The 19,992-nt window shown below is 45.3% G+C and overlaps 1 protein-coding gene, 1 long non-coding RNA gene and 1 pseudogene across 6 annotated transcripts; 1 reads left to right on the top strand and 2 right to left on the bottom strand.

Annotated features, from left to right (window-relative positions):
• Nucleotides 1-11,354: 11,354 nt before the first annotated feature.
• Nucleotides 11,355-14,251, bottom strand: LOC144340527 (uncharacterized). The gene is made up of 2 exons (XR_013416733.1): nucleotides 14,054-14,251; nucleotides 11,355-12,227 (listed from the first exon to the last, which is right to left on the bottom strand). It is a non-coding gene; the product is annotated as an uncharacterized LOC144340527 (long non-coding RNA).
• A 179-nt stretch (nucleotides 14,252-14,430) lies between these two features.
• Nucleotides 14,431-19,386, top strand: LOC106997885 (patr class I histocompatibility antigen, B-1 alpha chain-like). Of its 5 annotated transcripts, none has more exons than XM_078000733.1 (4): nucleotides 14,431-14,889; nucleotides 15,379-15,620; nucleotides 17,066-17,511; nucleotides 17,964-19,386. In XM_078000733.1, the coding sequence occupies exons 1-3, from the start codon at nucleotides 14,849-14,851 to the stop codon at nucleotides 17,158-17,160; spliced, it is 378 nt and encodes a 125-aa protein (XP_077856859.1). In that variant the 5' UTR covers nucleotides 14,431-14,848; the 3' UTR covers nucleotides 17,161-17,511; nucleotides 17,964-19,386. The 5 variants fall into 5 exon arrangements, with proteins under 5 accessions (XP_077856859.1, XP_077856862.1, XP_077856858.1 ...); XM_078000736.1 differs by having other exon boundaries at nucleotides 17,061-17,511; XM_078000732.1 differs by having other exon boundaries at nucleotides 17,066-19,386.
• On the bottom strand, nucleotides 17,763-18,466 carry LOC710359 (NME/NM23 nucleoside diphosphate kinase 1 pseudogene; annotated as a pseudogene).
• Nucleotides 19,387-19,992: the final 606 nt, after the last annotated feature.

Raw genomic sequence — 19,992 nt, 5'->3', positions numbered from 1 at the left:
GTGAACATGGGAGTGCATGTATCTCTTTGATGTACCAATTTCATTTCCTTTGGATATATAACCATTAGTGAGATTGATGGATCATATAGTAGTTCTACTTTTAATTTTTCGAGAAACCTCATTACTGTTGTCTATAATGGCTTGGATAATGGGGTGGCTGTTGGTACCTGTTCCTGAGGAATAGGAAGAATGAGAGGGACGGTGGATTTGGATGTGTGAGTTTAAGATGCAAGTAGTACATTCAAGTGATGGTTCATTAGGCCTTGGTAGCTCCCCAGTTTGCATCTGTAGGTAGAGGTCAGTGTTAGTGATAAAGTCGTGGTTTGATTTGTTTTTCAAAGTGTAGGTGATACTATCATGAAACCAATTTTGCAGGTTATAACCTGCATTTTTAAAAGACTGCAATTTAAAAATCAGAATATATTACAAATAATAAAGAAAAAATGGTACCCAACAAAATTTGTATGTGTGTGTGCGTGCGTGTGTGTGTCTGTGTGTGCATATGCATGTATATTAGACTGGGGCATGAGTGCCTTTTTTACTGTGACGTTTCAAAACATGTTTGAAAAAATTAGTTTAAACCATGATGATGATATTTCTCAGGCAGAGTATGAATAACAGACCTGTGGATGAACCTAGTGGTTTCTAATATGTAGGTTTCATGTTTTCAGATGAGTTTTAAGATATAGACCCAAATTTTGTTAATTTTTATTCTTTACTTTTGAATTATTTACAGCAAATATATTTTACTGAGTTGATCTACTGAGAGGTGGGCACAAATCCTTTAGACTTTATTGAGAAATTACTTGTCCAAAATCTTCTAGGATACTCTGACTTAATTACATGTATGAGGCCAGGCGCTGCGGCTCACGCCTGTAATCCCAGCACTTGGGGAGGCCAAGGAGGGTGGATCACGAGGTCAGGAGATCGAAACCATCCTGGCTAACACGATGAAACCCCGTCTCTATTAAAAACACACAAAAAGTTAGCCGGACATGGTGGCGGGTGCCTGTAGTCCCAGCTACTCGGTAGGCTGAGGCAGAAGAATGGCATGAACCCAGGAGGCAGAGCTTGCAGTGAGCTGAGATCGCACCACTGCACTCCAGCCTGGGCGACAGAACGAGACAGAGTATGTCTTTTATTACATTTATGTAATAAAAAATTACATATATGATCACCCTTTGAAATGCTTACGGCAGAGCTAGCTGCCTAAAATTAACATTCATCTAACACTGCAAGCCAGAACCTGTTCTGAGTAGTACTCTGGAAGAGACTTCGGATTTTGAGAAAAAAGGTTGGGAGCAGTTTGAACATAGAAACTATTTTCTCATGGGTTCCATTTTGATGTTTATTAAACTCACAACTTCTTTGTTTTCTTCATGTCTTCTTAGAAAGTGATTTCTCACTTTAAGAGTGAACTCTTTGCAGGACTTGAGCATAGTGATCACGACTGCTGCCTCCCCTCTGAGAAATCTGGAGGATGAGATAATGGGCTCCATCTGTCTTGACAACTTGAGAGACCCAGTGACCATTGACTGTGGTCATGTCTTTTGCTACCACTGCATCATTAAGGTCTGTGAATCTACTAGGCAGCCATTATATTGTTCTCTGTGCAAGACAGCTTTTAAGAAAAAATATGTGCCATGTGTGGCAGATGGCCAGCCTGGTGGAGAACATTTGGAGGATGAAAGTGGATGAGGAGAGACAACCCAGAGAGGAAAGACCACCTGAGCAAAAAGCAGAGAAGCTGTGTAGGCGACATCTGGAGAAGCTCCATTACTACTTCAAAGGATGACCAAGAGAGATGTTGTGTGTGATGTGTTGGGAGTCCTGAGAACACAAGCACCATTCTGCTGTTCTCCTAGAAAAGGCTGCACAGCCTTGTAAGGTAAGAATCGTGTTGGACCCCAGCTCTGTTCTTTTAGCCAGAAAGTTCCATGGTACCTTCAGGATAAGGTGTAGTTTTTTTGCATTACTTTATTGAGGTATAATTGACATGTAAAAGCTATACATATTTAATGTATACCAATTAATGAGTTTGTAGATAAGTATACACCTCTGAAACCATTATCACAGCAGAAACACATATCTATCACTTTCCAAACTTTCCACACACCCTCTTTATTGTTATTATTTATTTGTGTGTGTGATAAGAACACTTAGCCAAAGATCTACTCTTTTAGTAAATTTGAAGTATATAATACAGTGTTTTTAGCTATAGGCATTATGCTATATAGTAGGTCTCCAGAACTTCTTTATCTTGTATAACTGAAACTTTGTAACTTTGACCATCAACCCTCCATTCCCTGCCCCCACCAGCCCCTGGCAACCACCATTCTACTTTCTGTTTATATAAGTTTGACTGTTTTAGATTACACATATAAGTGAGGTCGCACAGTATGTGTCTGGCATATTCACTTAGCGTAATGTTCTCAAGGTCCATCTATGTGGTCACAAATGGAAGAATTTCCTTCTTTTTAAGGCTGAATAATATTCCATTGTATGTATATACCACATTTTCTTTATTCATCCATCAATGAACATTTCGGTTGTTTTTATATCTTGGTTACTGTGAATAGTGCTGCAAAGAACATGGGGAATATATAGACTATAAATACCCAGACGTGAGATTGCTGGATCACATGGTAGTTCTGTTTTTTAATTCTTTGAGGAACTTCTTACTGTTTTTATAATGGCTGTACCAGTTTACATTTACACCAACAGTGTATCAGGGTTCCCCTTTCTCCACATCCCTACCAACACTTCTTATCTTTTAAAAAATATAATAGCATTTCTAAGAGGTGTAAGTGACAGTTCAAGTTATTTAGCATGGAAGATTCTTGGTAAAGTACTACCCTTTGCATTTGGATAACAAAGCCGGTTTGGTTTTATATCTTTTATGGAAGAAGGTCTATCACATTGCCTTGATGGTTTCATCTCTGAGGTTCAGATCAAGTCTTATCAGCAATACAGGACACCAGCACTCCTGATAGCTCTTGTAGTATATAGATTCAAGTGGTATGTACATAGTTGTTATAAAAATATTTTTGAAAATATTTCACCCTGTATAAAATCTATATAATTTCTCTTTCAGAATTCAGTAACAAGGAAAATATTATTTCCTCTGGGGTCCTATTGTGTTTCTTCTTATCTGCTAAAGAAACATCAGGCTGGGCGTGGTGGTTCACACCTGTAATCCTAGCACTTTGGGAGGCTAAGGCAGGTGAATCACTTGAGGTCAGGGACTCAAGACCAGCCTGGTCAACATTAAACCTCATCTCTACTAAAAATTCAAAAATTAGTCAGGCATGGTGGCATGCACCTGTAATCCTAGCTACTTGGGAGGCTGAGGCGGGAGAATCTCTTGAACCCAGGAGGCGGGTGTGGCAGTGAGCCAAGACTGTGCCATTGCACTCCAGCCTGGGCAACAGTGTGAGACTCTGTCTCAAAAAAAAAAAAAGAAAAAGAAAAGAACAGAAAAGAAAAAAGAAACATCAGGCAATTCATTGTTTCCCTTTTCTCTTTGCCTGCCAACATCCTCTTAATAATTTGGAGTTGCTGCCAGGTGTGGTGGCTCATGCCTGTAATCCCAACACTGGGAAGCCAAGTGGGGAGGATAGCTTGAGAACAGGAGAACAGCCTGGGCTATAGTAAGACCCCATCTCTACAATAATAATAATAATAATAGTTATTATTATTATTATTTGGAGTTGGCGTATATGCTTTCCTTGACTTTTTGTGTTAATTTTTTGTTTCTTTTTTTTTTCTTTTTACGAGACAGGGTCTCACTATGTTGCCAAGGTATGCCCTTGAAGTCTTGGGCTCAAGAGATACTTCACCCTCAGTTTCCCAAATAGCTGGGACTATAGGCACATACCACTGCACCCATCTTCTATTTCTGTTTTATTAATTAATTTTAATTTTAATTGTCTGATTTTTGGAAGAAAAGGACAGTGTAAATATAAATTAGAAACTATACCATAAGTCTTGTTAGTTGTAATCATAGTACAATATTATTTTATCTTACTTCTGAGAAATTGCTTTAGGCCAATGTATCATTCAAAGTATCTTCCTTATTTACTAGAATGGAAATTGTTCCACACGACCATTATTAAACTACATAGGGTCAAATGCAGTCTGATTTCACTCTGGAATCACTTTGCCTCTCCCTTTTTTCATTGAGGCCATTTTCATCTTGATCTTGAGACTATCCATGTTTCTTTTCTTTTTCTTTTTTTTTTCTTGAGACAGAGTTTTGCTCTTGTCGCCCAGGCTGGAGTGCAGTGGCGTGATCTCGACTCACTGCAACCTCTGCCTCCTGGGTTCAAGTGATTCTCCTGCCTCAGCCTCCCAAATAGCTGGAATTACAGGCGCTCACCACCACGCCCGGCTAATTTTTGTATTTTTTAGTAGAGACAGGGTTTCACCACGTTGGCCAGGCTGGTCTTTAACTCCTGACCTCAGGTGATCCACCTGTCTCGACCTCCCAAAGTACTGGGATTACAGGCATGAACGACCACGCCCAGCCTGAGACTATGTTTATTTTCATAGGGCAAAATTCTAAACCATCTGAAGATTCTGAAGAGAAACAAGGATAGGATTCAGAATTCTCAGTCTAAGGGAAAAGATGAGATTCAGGCCTTGCTGGTAAGAGAGGTCTCTAGTAAATGTTCTGTATGAATGTGTGTGTATAGGGGCAGGGGTGTGTGTGTAGGCAGTAGTGGGGCATAGGTTAGGGAGAGGAAGGGGTATGTGTGTAGGGGGAGTGTTGAGGAATGGGGAGGGGGAGAGTGATCAAAGAGATTTCTGTTCTGAACTCATCCTCAGAAGATCTCACACGTGTTCTGGTGTTTCCTAGCCTCTCAAAGAAGTCACTTTTCTCTTTCTGCATTTACTGTAGACATTTCAGAACCACAGGCAAGATATTGTATCAGTGTTTCAACAGGGCCATCAGTTTTTGAGAGAAAGGGAACAGTAGCTGTTGGAGCAGCTGGTAGTGCTAGAGCAGGAACTCACCAAAAGGAGGAATAGCCATGTCATCAAGGGTTCTGAGGAGGTGGTCCAGCTTGGGACCCTGATCTCTGAGTTGGAGAAGAAGTCTTGGCAGCCAGCACTTGAACTTTTGAAGGTAAGGGACCAACCAAACTGTACCTGAGTCCTCTTGTTCCAGACTATGGTGTGGCCTATTTGCAAGAGATTTGGACCAGGAGTCAAGAGAGACAAGGTGTTATTCTCATTTACTGAGTTCTTTAATAAGTGAATTAGCAAACCAATAGGTTTTAAGACCCAAAGTGCAGTGGGCAGGGGTCTATAATATGCACAGACCATATAATGGAATATTAAGATCTGTATATTTATAATTACAATAAATAATCTGATGTTAAATCTTTTGGTCAGATTGGAGGCCACAAGAATTCTGGAAACAGCTAGTGTTTAGTCAGAGAAGGCTTCAAAGAGGCTTTTGATGTTGGCCTTGAAGGAAATGGAAAGATTTATTTTATTTTATATTTATTTATTTATTTATTTGAGATGGAGCCTCCCTCTGTCACCCAAGCTGGAGTGCAGTGGTGCAATCTCAGCTCACTGCAACCTTCACCTCCTGGGTTCAAGTGATTCTCCTGCCTCAGTCTCCTGAGTAGCTGGGACTACAGGCACCCACCACCACACCCGGCTAATTAAGATTTAGATTGTCAGAAAGCAGCTAAACATTCCACTTGGTAGGGGATGGGGACACTCTAGTTAAAATTAGATAAGTAAATGTGATAATAAACTTGGTATATGTGTGGGCAGGTGGGTGTAAGCGCTGGGGAAGATAGCAATAGGAAGATAGATGATAGGAAGGGGACATAGAATGAAGGTAGCTACCTTTCTGAAGAGTCAGATTAAGTGAGGGAGAAATGAAAAGTACGATGGGGCCAACTGAGTTGAGGCCTTCCAAAGCCTCATGGAAGAGCTGGTTGTTCAAAAGAGCATGGCATTCCTCTTGCTCTTGCTCTCACTGTGTTAACAGGCCGGCTCCCCCTTTGCCTTCTGCCATAAGTTTAAGCTTCCTGAGATCTCACCAGAAACTGAGCAGACGCTGGTGTTATTCTTCTTGTACAGCGTGCAGAAATATGAGTCAGATAAACCTCTTTTCTTTACAAATGACCCAGCCTCGGGTATTCCTTTATAGTAATGGAAACAGACTAATATACTAGCTTATCCCAGGTCACAAGCCCCACACTCAGCAAGTCTTGCAGGGTCCCCTGGCACTCTGGATTTGGCAACCAGCCCCATGTTGAAGAGATAAAATCTGACCACCAGCTGCCACCATGGCCTCTTAGACTCTGGAAGGGGAGTCCTGGCCAGGTCACAGGATGCCGAGATGGTAAAAAGTCTTCCTCATCCCAGTTTTAGCTCCAGAATTTGATGATGCTCCCCATTTCTCCCTGGCTCAGCTTGTGGAGTCCCTGGGGCTTCTCCTAGCCCACAACCCCCAAACTCTGTAGCCAGGTGGCAGGGCCCAAAATTAGAATTGAGTTCAGGATCACAGGACCATTAATCTCAGGGATTTGAGGTGGCAGAAGGGCAAGGTCTGAGGAATCTGAACAACAGGCCTTTATCTGCTTAGGTCCCCAGAAGGGAAGAAAAGAGCAAGACACCAGGGTCCTGGAATCTCAGAGTAGGAGGGGTGCCTTCCAGGCTCTCTGAGGGTGGGTGATCTGATGCCCTGGAGAAGGGTTCATCCTTGGTGTCCAGGGTGATGGTGGTTGGACACCTGGGTCCTTGAGGTCTGGGGAGGTGGAGATAAACCTCCTTTGGGATATTGAGAAGATGCTTGAGCTTGAACTCATCATTGATCTCACTGTAAACTGATATGGTCTTCAGCTCCTATGGCACACCCACCCTTGACCCTACAGGAACTGTGTCCCCATCACTGCCAGCAGCCCTGTGGTCACTGCAGCAGTTCCTACTGTCTCAAAAGATGTGCGTAGTCAACAGTTGTGACTGCAGGTTGCTGGGGCTGGACTTGGAAAGGATCATTAGGTTGTGGCATGGAGAAGTGCCTGGAAACACTGGAATCAGGAACCAAGGCTGGCCACTTTGTGGTGGCACAGGCCTCACTCTCCTCTCCTCTCCTGATTCTCCGTGACACCCAGCATTTGGGGGTTCTGGCTCTGGAAAAGAGGGAATGCCTTTCATCACCTCCTCTCTCTCATCTTCTCTTTTCCCATTTCTTCCATGTGTGTTTCTGACTTACATTCCTGTCAGTACAGAAAACTTCCTAAAACTTAAGGGTAGCCTACCAATGAGTTATAGAGCTAACACCCGTGCAATTGCCATCCAGCTGAAAAATCAGAGACCTCTGCCAAATCCCCCAGCCGGAAGCCCATGTGCCTCCCTGGAAACAGAACCCATCCCTCTTGCACAGGTGTCCACTAAACTGACCCCTTCCCATCTGACTCCTCTCCCTCCACTCCACTGGCCTCTGTTCCCTTCATGTCATGATTTCCTCACTATTTTGGCTTCTCCAGGAGCCTCCCTCATCTTCCTCGGCCAAAGCTCCAGGGCCTTTCCTCCCCTCCCCTCCCCCATCCTAGGATTAGAGAATCCGGAGTTAATTCCTGGGATAAGGCCATTTCATCCTGAGAGCAGTAGGATCCCATCTAGGATACCACATTACATTTAATCCCATTATGTCTCTTAAGGTTCCTCTGGCTGTGAGGATTTCTCAGATTTTCCTTGTTTTTGATGACCTTGACATTTTTGGAGGAGTATTGGTCAGGCATATTGTGGAATGTCCTTTGACTTGAATGTGGTTGGGGTTATGGGTGTTGAGGAGGAACAGCACAGAGGTGAAATGCCACTCTCAGCACATCGGGGTACACGCCACCCACTTATCACTGATGATGTCAGCCTTCATCACCTGCCTAAGGTAGTGTTTCCCAGTTTCTCCCGTCAAGTTCCTTTCTTAGCTTTCCCTTTTCCATAATGGAGTCTTTGGAAGGAAGTCGCTATGTGCAGCCCACGGATAAGGGGTGTTCTTCTACAAACATTCACATGCAGGTTTTTATGGAAAGTAAGTTTTCAAATTCATTGTCAGGAGTGTGATCACGGTGTTGTATGGCAAGTCTTATGTTTAGCGTTATAAGAAACTGCTCATATTGGCCAGGTGTGGTGGCTCACGCCTGTAATCCCAGCACTTTGGGAGGCCGAGGTGGGTGGATCATGAGGTCAGGAGATTGAGATCATCCTGGCTAACACGGTGAAACCCCGTCTCTACTAAAAATACAAAAAAATTAGCTGAGAATGGTGGCGGCACCTATAGTCCCAGCTACTCGGGAGGCTGAGGCAGGAGAATGGCGTGAAACCGAGAGGCAGAACTTGCAGTAAGCCGAGATCCTGCCACTGCACTCCAGTCTGGGTGACAGAGCCAGACTCTGTCTCAAAAAAAAAAAAAAAAAAGAAAATGCTCATACTTTCTAGAGTGGCTGTGCCATTTCCATTTCTGCCAGCAGTGGATGAGGGTTCCTGTCATTTGGCATCCTCGTAGCACTTGGTACTACTAGATTTTTGGGTTTTAGTTATTCTAGTAGATGTCAAATGGTATATCATTGTTGTTTTCATTTGCATTTCCCTAATGACAAATGACATTGAGCATCTCCTCACTTGCCATCTGTAGATCTTTGGAGAGGCATCTTTTGGACGTTTGCCCATTTTTAAATTGGGTAAATGTTTTCTTATTGTTCAGTTTTGAGGGTTCTTTCTATATTCCAAATATAAGTCTTTTATCAGATATGTAGTTTGAAAATATTTTCTCCTAGTCTGTGTCCTTTACTGACATAGTAACACACATTAATGCATAGGTATATTTTTCTAGGAGAAGAAATGAGAAGTTTCTAACTGTGAAGGTTTCTGGGTAGATGACCTGAGGGACAAGCAAAGGTGGTGGGGGTGCAATGGGAATAACTTATCTTTGTATATTTTTGGATATCTTTTGAATTTTCTTGTGTGTGCATTAATGTTTTAAAAAATAAATTACGTAAAAATCCCTTACACTTGTCCCACCTTTGACAGATCATGTCCCGAGCATGTGTTAAGACTCAGATATTGATCCTCTATTCTAGAACCAAAATGGTTCTCACTGAACTATTTTGCCTTAAAATTTCCATTTCTTGAAAAGGTGGTTAAATGAATAAATCCTTTCACCAAAAAAGCTAAAAATGCCATGTATAACAAAATTCAAAAAGCATCTTCTTAAAAGCATCAAATTGCTGACAAGATGGTAATAAATGACCACACCCCACAAGGAAAGGAAAGATACTGCTTGGCCTCATAGACAGCAGTGGCCTGAGGAAGGGAGAAAAGGCTCAAGTTCATTGCCCAGAGCTGAGACATAGGGGCCCCGCACTTCCAGCTCTTTTCTCTGAACACCTCACTTTGTACCCATGTGCCTTCCCTTTAAAAACTTTATAGTTTTTCTGATATAGTGTAATGTAAGTGTATAATATATGACATAATGTATATTCACTGTAGAAGCATTATAAAATTCTGGAAAGAATAAATGACAAATTAAAAATAACCCCTAACCCTTACACTTATATTTGGGTTGCATTTCCTCCAAGTCTGTTTATATTCTCCAACTGCTGCATGAGTGCTAGATCTCTCTCCCCACCACTCTCTGTTCCCCTGTCCCTCTGCCCCTCCCCCCCAGTTGATGAGCACAGACCTCAGTGTCCACCCCCCAAAGCCCTGCACTCTCCACATGCCATTTCCTGGATCACTTTACTCTGACATCTCCTGAGAAGGGTATTTCCTACTTTCTTCTCCACTCTTTCTGCACTCCCACCTTGAGGTGATGAATTTCTCTTTGACTTAGGAAAAAAGAACTCAGGTGAGAACTGCATTATCATCCCACTACTATCCTCACATTGCACCTGTCTCCTCAGCCTTCCCACCAGCACCAGTGATGATGGATGGCCAGGCCCTCCCTCTTCTGTATCAATTTCTACTTTATTGATTCATTCATTCCTGCATACAAACATGCTGTAACATTTCCCATTAAAACAACTAAAATAAAATCTTACCATAAAAATCCACTGCCTGATCCCCTATCTCCCTCTACTACCCCATCTTCCTGACACTCTTTATAGAAAAATTAGTGAGTCAATCCTCTCCTGTCTTTGTAAACATCAGATGGATATATAGACAGTATTTGAAATTTTTTTAAATATCTACAAGGCTTGTTATGAAGAAACACATCTCCGGTGTTCATGCATGCCATTTCCTGAACCCCAGAGGCAACCTGCTTGACTTTTTTGCCTAATTCTTTTATTGTGACTTCTGTTCCTCTAAATAGCGTGCTTATAGTGCGCCTTTTTTTTTTTTTTTTTTTTTGAGACGGAGTCTGGCTCTGTCGCCCAGGCTGGAGTGCAGTGGCCGGATCTCAGCTCACTGAAAGCTCCGCCTCCCGGGTTTACGCCATTCTCCTGCCTCAGCCTCGCGAGTAGCTGGGACTACAGGCGCCAGCCACCTCCCCCCGCTAGTTTTTTTTGTTTTGTTTTGTTTTGTTTTTTTAGTAGAGACGGGGTTTCACCATGTTAGCCAGGATAGTCTCGATCTCCTGACGTCGTGATCCGCCCGTCTCAGCCTCCCAAAGTGCTGGGATTACAGGCTTGAGCCACCGCGCCCGGCGGCGCCTGTTTTTTGTTTTCAATTTTTTTTTGAGACAGAGTCTCGCTTATTGCTAGGCTGGAGTGCAGTGACCTGATGTTGGCTCACTACAACCTCCACCTCCCGGTATCAAGAAATTCTCCTGCCTAAGGCTCTCTAGTAGCTGGGACTATGGGCGTGCACCACCACGCCCAGCAAATTTTTGTATTTTCTTTAGTACAGATGGGGTTTCACCATGTTGGCCAGGATGGTCTCGATCTCTTGACCTCATGATCCACTCACCTCGGCCTCCCAAAGTGCTGGGATTACAGGTGTAAGCCACAATGCCCAGCCTGTTGTTTATTTCTGCGATGGAGTCTTGCTCTGTTGCCCAGGCTGGAGTGCAGTGGTGCAACCTCGGCTTACTGCAAGCTCCGCCTCCCAGGTTCACGCCTTCTTGCCTCAGCCTCCTGAGTAGCTGGGACTACAGGCACCCACCACCATGCCCAGCTAATTATTTTTGTATTTTTAGTAGAGACGCGTTTTCACCTTGTTAGCCTGGCTGGTCTCAATCTCCTGACCTCGTGATCTGCTGGCCTTTGCCTCCCAAAGTGCTGGGATTACAGACATGAGCCACCACACCCGGCCCATTGTTTATTTTTTATCAATCATCCATAGGGGATAGCTCCGTTCCACATTCCCTTGTCCTCCCAATGTAGTTATTTTCTTATTTTGGTTAGCTCAGTGTTCAGTGTTTACATTATTATGACCACGTAAATGGTATTCACAACTAGGCTAGCAGCTGTGATTACTTTCCCTCTGTCAAATTTACTTAATTTGCCTGAGGTTAATAAATGTCTTGTTCCTTCATGTGCTTAGTTTCTGCCTTACTCATTACAAGATCTCTCCCAAACTTTCCCCAGCAGCCTCTGCTATGGTTTGAATGTGTCCTGCAAAGCTCATGTGTTGTAAATTGGATCCCTGTATCAGTCCATTCTCGTATTGCTGTAAGGAAGTAACAGACTAGGTAATTTATAAAGAACAGTGGTTTACTTGGTTCATGGTTTTGCAGGCTGTACAAGCATGGTACTGGTAGCTGCTTGGCTTCTGGGGAGGCCTCAGGAAGCTTTCACTTATTATGGAAGAAGCAGAAGCAGGCATGTCACTTGGTGAAAGCAGGAGGAAGTGGGGAGGGAGGTGCCACAGATTTTTAAACAACCAGATCTCAGGAGAATGCACTATGACAAAGACAGCACCAATCTATGAGGGATCCTGCTCCATGACCCAAACACCACCTACCATGACCCACCTTCAACATTGGGGATTAAAATTCAACATGAGATTTAGAGGGGGGCAACACCCAAACTATATCAGCCTCCAATGCAGTGGTGTTGGGAGGTGGGATCTAATGGAAGGTGTTTGTGTCACCAAGGTTTTGCCCTCGTGAATTAATACCATTATTGCGGGAGCAGGTTCACCCCTTTTGGCTTCTCTTGTCCTCTCTCTTGCCCTTCCATCTTCTGCCATGTGAAGACACAGCAAGAGTGCTTCAACAGACGCTGGTGCCTTGATCCTGGACTTCCCAGTCTCCAGAACTGTGAGAAAATAAATTTCTGTTCTTAACTGACTCAGTCTGTGACATTTTGTTATAGCAGCATAAACAGACCATATAGTTCGTTCTTGCATTGCTACAAAGAAATACCTGAATCCGGGTAATTTATAAAGAAAAGTTTATTTGGCTTACGGTTGTTCAGAGTCTATGGAAAGCATGATTCTGGCACTTGCTAGGCTTACTGGAGAGGCCTCAAGGCCTCAGGAAACTTAGTCATGAGAAGGCAAGGCAAAGCAAAGAGCAAGGGGGCAGGGGAGGTGCTACACACTCTAAAACAACCAAATTTTGTGAGAAAAACAGAGAACAGCACCAATGGAATGGTGCTAAACCATGAGAAACGTCCCCCAAATCACCTCCCATCAGGCCCCACCTCCAACAATGATACAAGTTGACATGAGGTTTGGGCAGGGACACAGATCCAAACCATTACACAGACTAAAACAGTCTCCCTGACTATATTCAAGCACATCTGGGATTCCATCAACCTCACTGTTGTGAAGACATCTGGCCCACAGGCCTCAGTCCTGCTACCTGTGGACTGGTGCCCACACACCTGGGGCAGTTCTGGCTTCCTGGATCTTTCACCTTATCTTTGGTTATTCCTTTGCTAATGTTATTTAAAAAAAAAAAAATCCTACTACAAGTTTGGGTAAGGCTGGATTTTTTTCACAAACTTCCATCAAAGTAACAGATTACATGCAGAAACAGCTATGAAAATCCACTAGTCTAACGAGAGACCGGAAAAAAACTTGTAAGCATGTGAAATGCAAAAAAAAAAAATACTCTTCTCGCTGTATTATTTTGGTAGTTATTTCTCATGAAAATATTTCTAACATGTAATGGGTTACTAACACTCTATATCAATTAACTAAAGTTTTAAATTCTAATATGGTAAATATTAACAGATGAAAACAGAACTACCTTTGACATCTTCACTCATTCCTAAGAGCATATAGGGATCATAAAACCAAAGCTTTTGAGAACCAATGACATAGCTCCTGGGCCACGACTACAGGGAGACGGTGTGACAAGGACCGCTCGACGCAGAAGGGTCAGGGCGAAATCCCAGGTCCTCTGGCAGGACCACCGCTCTCAGGGTCTCACGTCCTGCCTGAGAGCCGTGTCTAGATCAGGGAAACCCGGCCTTACAGATTCCCCATGCCCGGAAGTTTCTTCCGCCTGTCGCAACGTATGGGGCTGAGACTCTGCAGATCCCGACGACGGGCTCGTGAAGCCCCGAACCCTCCTCCTGCTGCTGCTTCCCCCAGGAACTCTGGCCCTGACTGAGACGGAGACCTACGTGGGCGAGTGCAGGATCAGGAAGGAAACCGCTTTTGTAACTAGGAGCGAGAGACCCGCCCAGCCCGCGGAGCCGCGCCAGGAGGGTCGGGCGGGCCTCAGTCCCTCATTGCCAGGCTCCCACTTTTTGAGAGATTGTTTGGAATTGGTGTGCTGTGGTTTCACTGATGTCACGAATGAATCCGTACACCCTCGCGGTGTTAGCAATCCCTAAAAATTGGTGTAGCTGCAGTTTGTTTCTTCAGACGTTCAGACTGATCTGAAGCTTTTTCTATTCTGATTGGTTTGTGGCCTATGCTGTCCAGAGTGAAGCCGCACATCCTGGCTAACACAGTGAAAACCCCCCTTCTCTGCCAAATATACAAAAAATCAGCCGGTCAGGGTGGTGGGCGCCTATAGCCCCACTTACTCAAAAATGAGGCAGAGGTTGCATTGAGCCAGCATCTATGCCACTGCACTCCAGCGTGAAACAAAATAAGACTCCACCTCGAAAGAAGTGAAGCTATAAACCTTCATAGTGAATGCTACAGCTTTCAAAAGCAGCGCGTCTGGACTTGTTCATTCGTCTCGGCAGGTTCGTGGTCTCATTCCTTTCAGTAGTAAGACTGCAAACCTTCGCCTTGGTACAGCTCATGAAGCGGACACAATAACACAGCAAAACACCAAGCATTAACCCCCCCCCATCATGGAAACGGACCCAAAAAACCTACAGCTAGTCTGCCCAGGCAGCCTGCTTTTATTCCCTTATCTGACCCCACCCACATCCTGCTGATTGGTCTATTTTACAGAGAGCTGATTGGTCCTTTTTACAGAGAGCTGATTGGTCCATTTTGACAGAGTGCTGATTGGTGCGTTTACAATCCTTGAGCTAGAAAGAGTCACGCAGTGCTAGTTAGCTAGCTACAGAGTTAGCCAGATACAGAGTACCAATTGGTGTATTTACAAACCCTGAGCTAGACACAGAGTGCTGATTGGTGCATTTACAATCCTTGCGATAGACACAGTCACAAAGTGCTAGTCCTCCAAGTCTCCACTAGGTTAGCTAGATACAGAGTACCAATTGGTGTATTCACAAACCCTGAGCTAGACACAGAATGCTGATTGGTGTATTTACAAACTCTGAGCTAGAAACAGAGTGCTGATTGGTGCACATACAATCCTCTGGCTAGATATAAAAGTTCTCCAAGTCCCCATTCGGCTCAAGAGCCCAAGTGGGTTCACCAAGTGAATCCTGCACTGGGGCTGCAGGCGTAGCTGCCAGCCAGTCCGGAGCCGAGCCTGCACTTCTCAGCTCTCGGGCTGTCGATGGGACTGGGCGCCACTGAGCAGGGGGCAGCTCCCGTCGGGTAGGCTCAGGCCGCGCGGGAGCCCACCGCTGTGAGGAGCTCACACACGGCGGGTTGCAGGTCCCGAGCTCTGCCCCGCGGGGAGGCAGCTAAACCTGGCGAGAATTTGAGTGCAGCGCCGGCGGGCCAGCACTGCTGGGAGACCCGGCGGAACCTCCACAGGTGCTGGCCCGGGTGCTAAGCCCCTCACTACCCTGGGCGGGCGGCGCCCGCCGCTCAGTGTGCGGGGCCCGCCGAGCCCGCGCCTGCGGCTGCCGGAACTTACGCTGGCCCGCGAGCGCTGCTCGCAGCCCCGGCTTCCGCCCGCGCCTCTCCCTGCACACCTCCCCGCAAGCAGAGGGAGGCGGCTCTGGCCTCAGCCAGACGAGAGGGGCTCCCACGGTGCCGTGGCGGGCTAAAGGGCTCCTCAAGCGCCACCAGAGTGGACGCCGAGGCCGAGGAGGCGCTGGGAGTGAGGATTGCTAGCACGTTGTCACCTCTCTATTTTAGCACCACCGTGTCCCGGCCCGGCCGCGGGGAGCCCTGCTTCATCGCCGTGGGCTACGTAGAGGCCACGCAGTTCATGCGGTTCGACAGTGACGCCGCGAATCCGAGGATGGAGCCGCGAGCGCCGTGGGTGGAGCAGGAGGGGCCAGAGTATTGGGACCGGGAGATACGAAGCGCCAAGACCCACGCAGAGACTTTCCAAGGGAACTTGCAGACCCTGCTTCGCTACTATGAGAGCGAAGCCGGTGAGTGACCCCAGTCCGGGACGCAGGTCACGACTCCTCCCCGTCCCCTACGGACGGCCCGGGTCGCCGTGAGTCTCCAGGTCCGAGATCCACCCCGAGGCTGCGGGACCTGTCTGGAGCGTCGACTTGGGAGAGCCCCAGGCGCGTTTACCGGGTTTCATTTTCAGTTTAAGCGAAAATCCCCGCAGGTGCGTCGGGTGGGGGCGGGGCTTGGTGAGCGGGGCTGAGCGTGGGGGAGCGGCCAGGGTCTCACACCTTCCAGGAGATGTTTGGCTGAGTAGTAGGTTCCAAGGACCGCTTCCTCCGCGGGTATGAGCAGCATGCCTAAGACTACAAGGATTACCCCGCCCTGAACGAGCACCTGTGCTCCTGGACTAGGACGGCTCAGATCACCGAGCCCAAGTAGGAGTAGGTTGAAGAGGCAGAGCAATCCAGGGCCTACCTGGAGGGCGTCTGTGTGTAGTCCCTACACAGATACCTGGAGTACGGGAAGGAGACCCTGTAGCGTGCGGGTGCCAGGGGCGATGAGGCGTCTCCCTGATTTGTAGATCTGGCTGGCCTCCCACGAGGAGGGGAGGAAAATGGGATCAATGGTAGAATATCGCTCTCCCTCTGGGTTTCATATCCTGAGATGTGACTCTGAGGGACAATTAAGTGATGAAGTCTCTTGAGGGAATGGAGGGGAAGACAATCCCTAGAATACTAATCAGTGACTCCCTTTGTCCCCTGCAGCAGTTTTGGGTACCACAGGGCGATTTTCTCTCAGACCTTCTTCTCTGCCTCACAGTCAGTGTCTTTGGAGGTCTGATTGCAGCCTTTCTGCGTCTCTTGGCTTCTACCTGGGTCAGAAGCTTAAGTCCTCAGAGACCTGGAGCCTCTCAACGTAGGCTGCATTATCCAGATTCTAGACCTTTCCAAGGAATAGGAACATTATCCCAGATTCCTGTAATAATTATTCCTGTGATAAATCCCAGGCTGGTGTCTGGGTTTTGCGCTCTCTCCCCGACCCCAGGTGTCCTGTACATTCTCAGGATGATCACATGGGCGCGGAGTGCAAAGTGTCTGAATTTTCTGACTTTTCCTCTCAGACCCCTCAAAGGCACACGTGATCAGCCGCCCCATCTGACCATGAGGCCACCCTGAGGTGCTGGGCCCTGGGCTTCTACCCTGTGGGGATCACACTGACCTGGGTGTGGGACGGGGAGGATCAAACTGATAGTGAATGAGTCTCATGAGATCTGATGGGGTTTTTCTGTTTGTTTTGTTTTGTTTTTTCTGAGAGGGACTCTCGCTCTGTCGCCAGGCTGGAATGCCGTGGCGCAGTCTTGGCTTACTGCAACCTCCGCCTCCTGGGTTCAAGCGATTCTCCTGCCTCAGCCTCCCGAGTAGCTGGGACTACAGGCACATACCACCACGCCCAGCTAATTTTTGTATTTTTAGTACAGATGGGGTTTCACCGTGTTGGCCAAGATGGTCTCGATCTCTTGACCTCGTGATCCCCCTGCCTCAGCCTCCAAAAGTGCTGGAATTACAGACGTGAGCCACCGCGCCCAACTGAGACCTGATGGTTTTTTAAAAATGGAGTTTTCCTGCACGAGCTCGCTCTCCTTGCCTGCTGCCATCCACGCAAGATGTGACTTGCTCCTCCTTGCCTTCCACCATGATCGTGAGGCCTCCCCAGCCATGTGGAACTGTTAACTCCGTTAAACCTCTTTTGTAAATTGCCGGGTCTCCAGTATGTCTTTACCAGCAGTGTGAAAACAGACTAACACACAAGTGAAACATATTATACATTTTAATCGATTAAAGACTAGTAGGCAGCTTTCACCATGAGCTGATACAAGAGCCTGTGAGCCTTGAGGGAATATTTGTTGATAGTCAACTACAAACGGTTAGTCTGACATCCCTTCTTCCTATTTAGATGCCCTTTATTTCTTTCTCTTGCCTTATTCCTCTGGCCAGGACTTCCAGTACTCTGTTCAATAAGAGTGATGAGAGAAGGCAGCTTTGTCTTGTGCTAGGTTTCAAGGGGAATGCTTCCCTCATTTAGTATGATGTTGGCTGTTGGTTTGTCATAGATGGCTCTTATTATTTTGAGGTATGCTCCTTTAATACCTAGTTTATTTTATTTTATTTTTTTAAACATTGGGAGGAAGCATTTTAATCAGATGGTAGGGGATGGTAACACTGTACAGGGAGTACTCACAGCTCCAAGAGCTTCCTTCCAAAGTATGACAAAGTTCCTTTAAATAACTAGATTGCTTGCAGCCTGGTCCTCTGCCCATGGGAAGGAGGGGAAATGGATGTGAAAAGCATTGTGGCCTGCCCTCCTGTCATTCATAGATCCAGTTCTGAACACAGCTCGTGTAGTCTACCAGTTCCTCAGGGTGAAACCACAAGCTGATCTCGTTCTCTGCACTCTCCACGGAATCACTGCCATGTATAATGTTCCTGCCAACTTGTATGCAGAAGTCTCCATGGATGGTCCCAGGCTTGGAGTCTGCAGAGTTGGTCTCCCCGAGCATGACTCGGCCTGTCTTCACCACATTCAGCCCCTCCCAGACCATGGCAACCACGGGCCCTGAGTGCATGTATTTCACCAGGCCAACAAAGAATGGACGGTCCTTCAGGTCAATGTAGTGTTCCTTGAGAAGGTCTTCAGAAGCTTGCATGAATTTCAGACCAACAAGGCGGAATCCTTTCTGCTCAAAATGCTTGATAATCTCTCCGACAAGACCCCGCTGGACCCTATCTGGTTTGATCGCAATGAAGGTACGCTCACAGTTGGCCATGGTCCCTTCCAGCTGCTTAGGTTTGAACTCCCGCTGCAGCTGCCAGGACCCAAAACGCTCCAGGGACCCACGTGGTTCACAGCACTTGCTATTGAGTGTTTTTAACATGAAGGAATGTTGAATTTTATCAAAAGGCTTTTCTGGATCTATTAAGATAATCATGTGATTTTTGTCTTTAGTTCTATGTATGTGATGAATCACACTTAATTGATTTGCATGTGTTGAGTCAATCTTGCATCCTGGATATGAAGCCTACTTGATCATGGTGGATTAGCTTTTTGATGGGCTGCTGGATTTGGTTTGCAAGTACTTTGTTGAGGATTATTGCATCAATGTTAATCAAACATAGTGACCTGAAGTTTTGTTTTTTTGTTTTGTCTCTGCCAGGTTTTGGTATCAGGATGATGCTGGCCTCATAGAATGAGTTGGGGAGCTCCTCCTCTTGTATTTTTTGGAATAGTTTCAGTAGGAATGGTACCAGCTCTTCTTTGTCCATCTGGTAGAATTCAGCTGTGAATCCATCAGGTTCAGGACTGTTTTTGGTTGGTAGGCTATGTATTACAGATTCAGTTTTGGAGCTCATTATTGGTCCTTGCAAGGAATCAATTTCTTCCTGGTTCAGTCTTGGGAGGGTGTATGTTTCCAGGAATTTATCTCCTAGGTTTTCTAGCTTGTGTACATACAGGTGTTCATAGTAGCTTCTGATGGTTATTTTTATTTTTGCAGAGTCAGTGGTAACATCTCTTTTGTCATTTCTAATTGTGCTTATTGGGATCACCTCCCTTCCTTATTAGTCTAGCTAGCAGCCTATCCATTCTATTAATTTTTTCAAAAAACCATCTCCTGAATTTGTTGATCTATTATTTTTTTGTGTCTTGATTTCCTTCAGAACTTAACTCATTCTTAACATTTCACAGCCCACTTTCAGTTGATAATGTACTAGTTCACATAAATATAGAAATCTTGCAACCATTTATCTTCTATATGATGTCCATCTTTTATGCTAAAAATATATGTAATACATTTACATAAATTATAAGCCCCATAAGAAAGGCTTCTTACTTTACCTTTAAACAGTTCTATATATATAAAGTAAGATTAAATCAGGGGAGGGGGGAGCAAGATAACCTTTTGCATTTAATATCTACTATTTCTGACATCTTAATCTTTTCTGATAATTTCATTTTCCACTTGGTATCATTTGTTTTTAGCCTGAAAAATTGTCTTTACCAATTTTTATTGTACAGATCTGCTGGTGACAGATTCTCTTAATTTTCTTCTACCTGAAATATCTCCTTATTTTGCCTTTATCTTGAAGGACATCTGTACTGGATATAGAATTCTTAGTTGACCTTTTTTTTCTTCCAGCACTTTAAAGATGTTATTCTACTTTGTTTCTCTGGTTTCTGATGAGAAATCATTGGTCAGGACGAGAGAAACAGAGAAATGAGAACTGAGAAAATAACATGGTAGACCTAAAACCTATCATATCAATAATGACAAAAACCTGTATAAATCAACACTCCAATTAAGGGCAGAGATTCTGTGACTGAATTAAAGAAAAAACCCAATCATATGCT

The sequence above is a fragment of the Macaca mulatta genome, chromosome 4 (assembly GCF_049350105.2).
Source record: "Macaca mulatta isolate MMU2019108-1 chromosome 4, T2T-MMU8v2.0, whole genome shotgun sequence".
NCBI classification, from domain to species: Eukaryota; Metazoa; Chordata; class Mammalia; order Primates; family Cercopithecidae; genus Macaca; species Macaca mulatta.
Note: the sequence above shows the minus strand (reverse complement) of the source record. Positions and strands in the feature narration are given on the sequence as shown.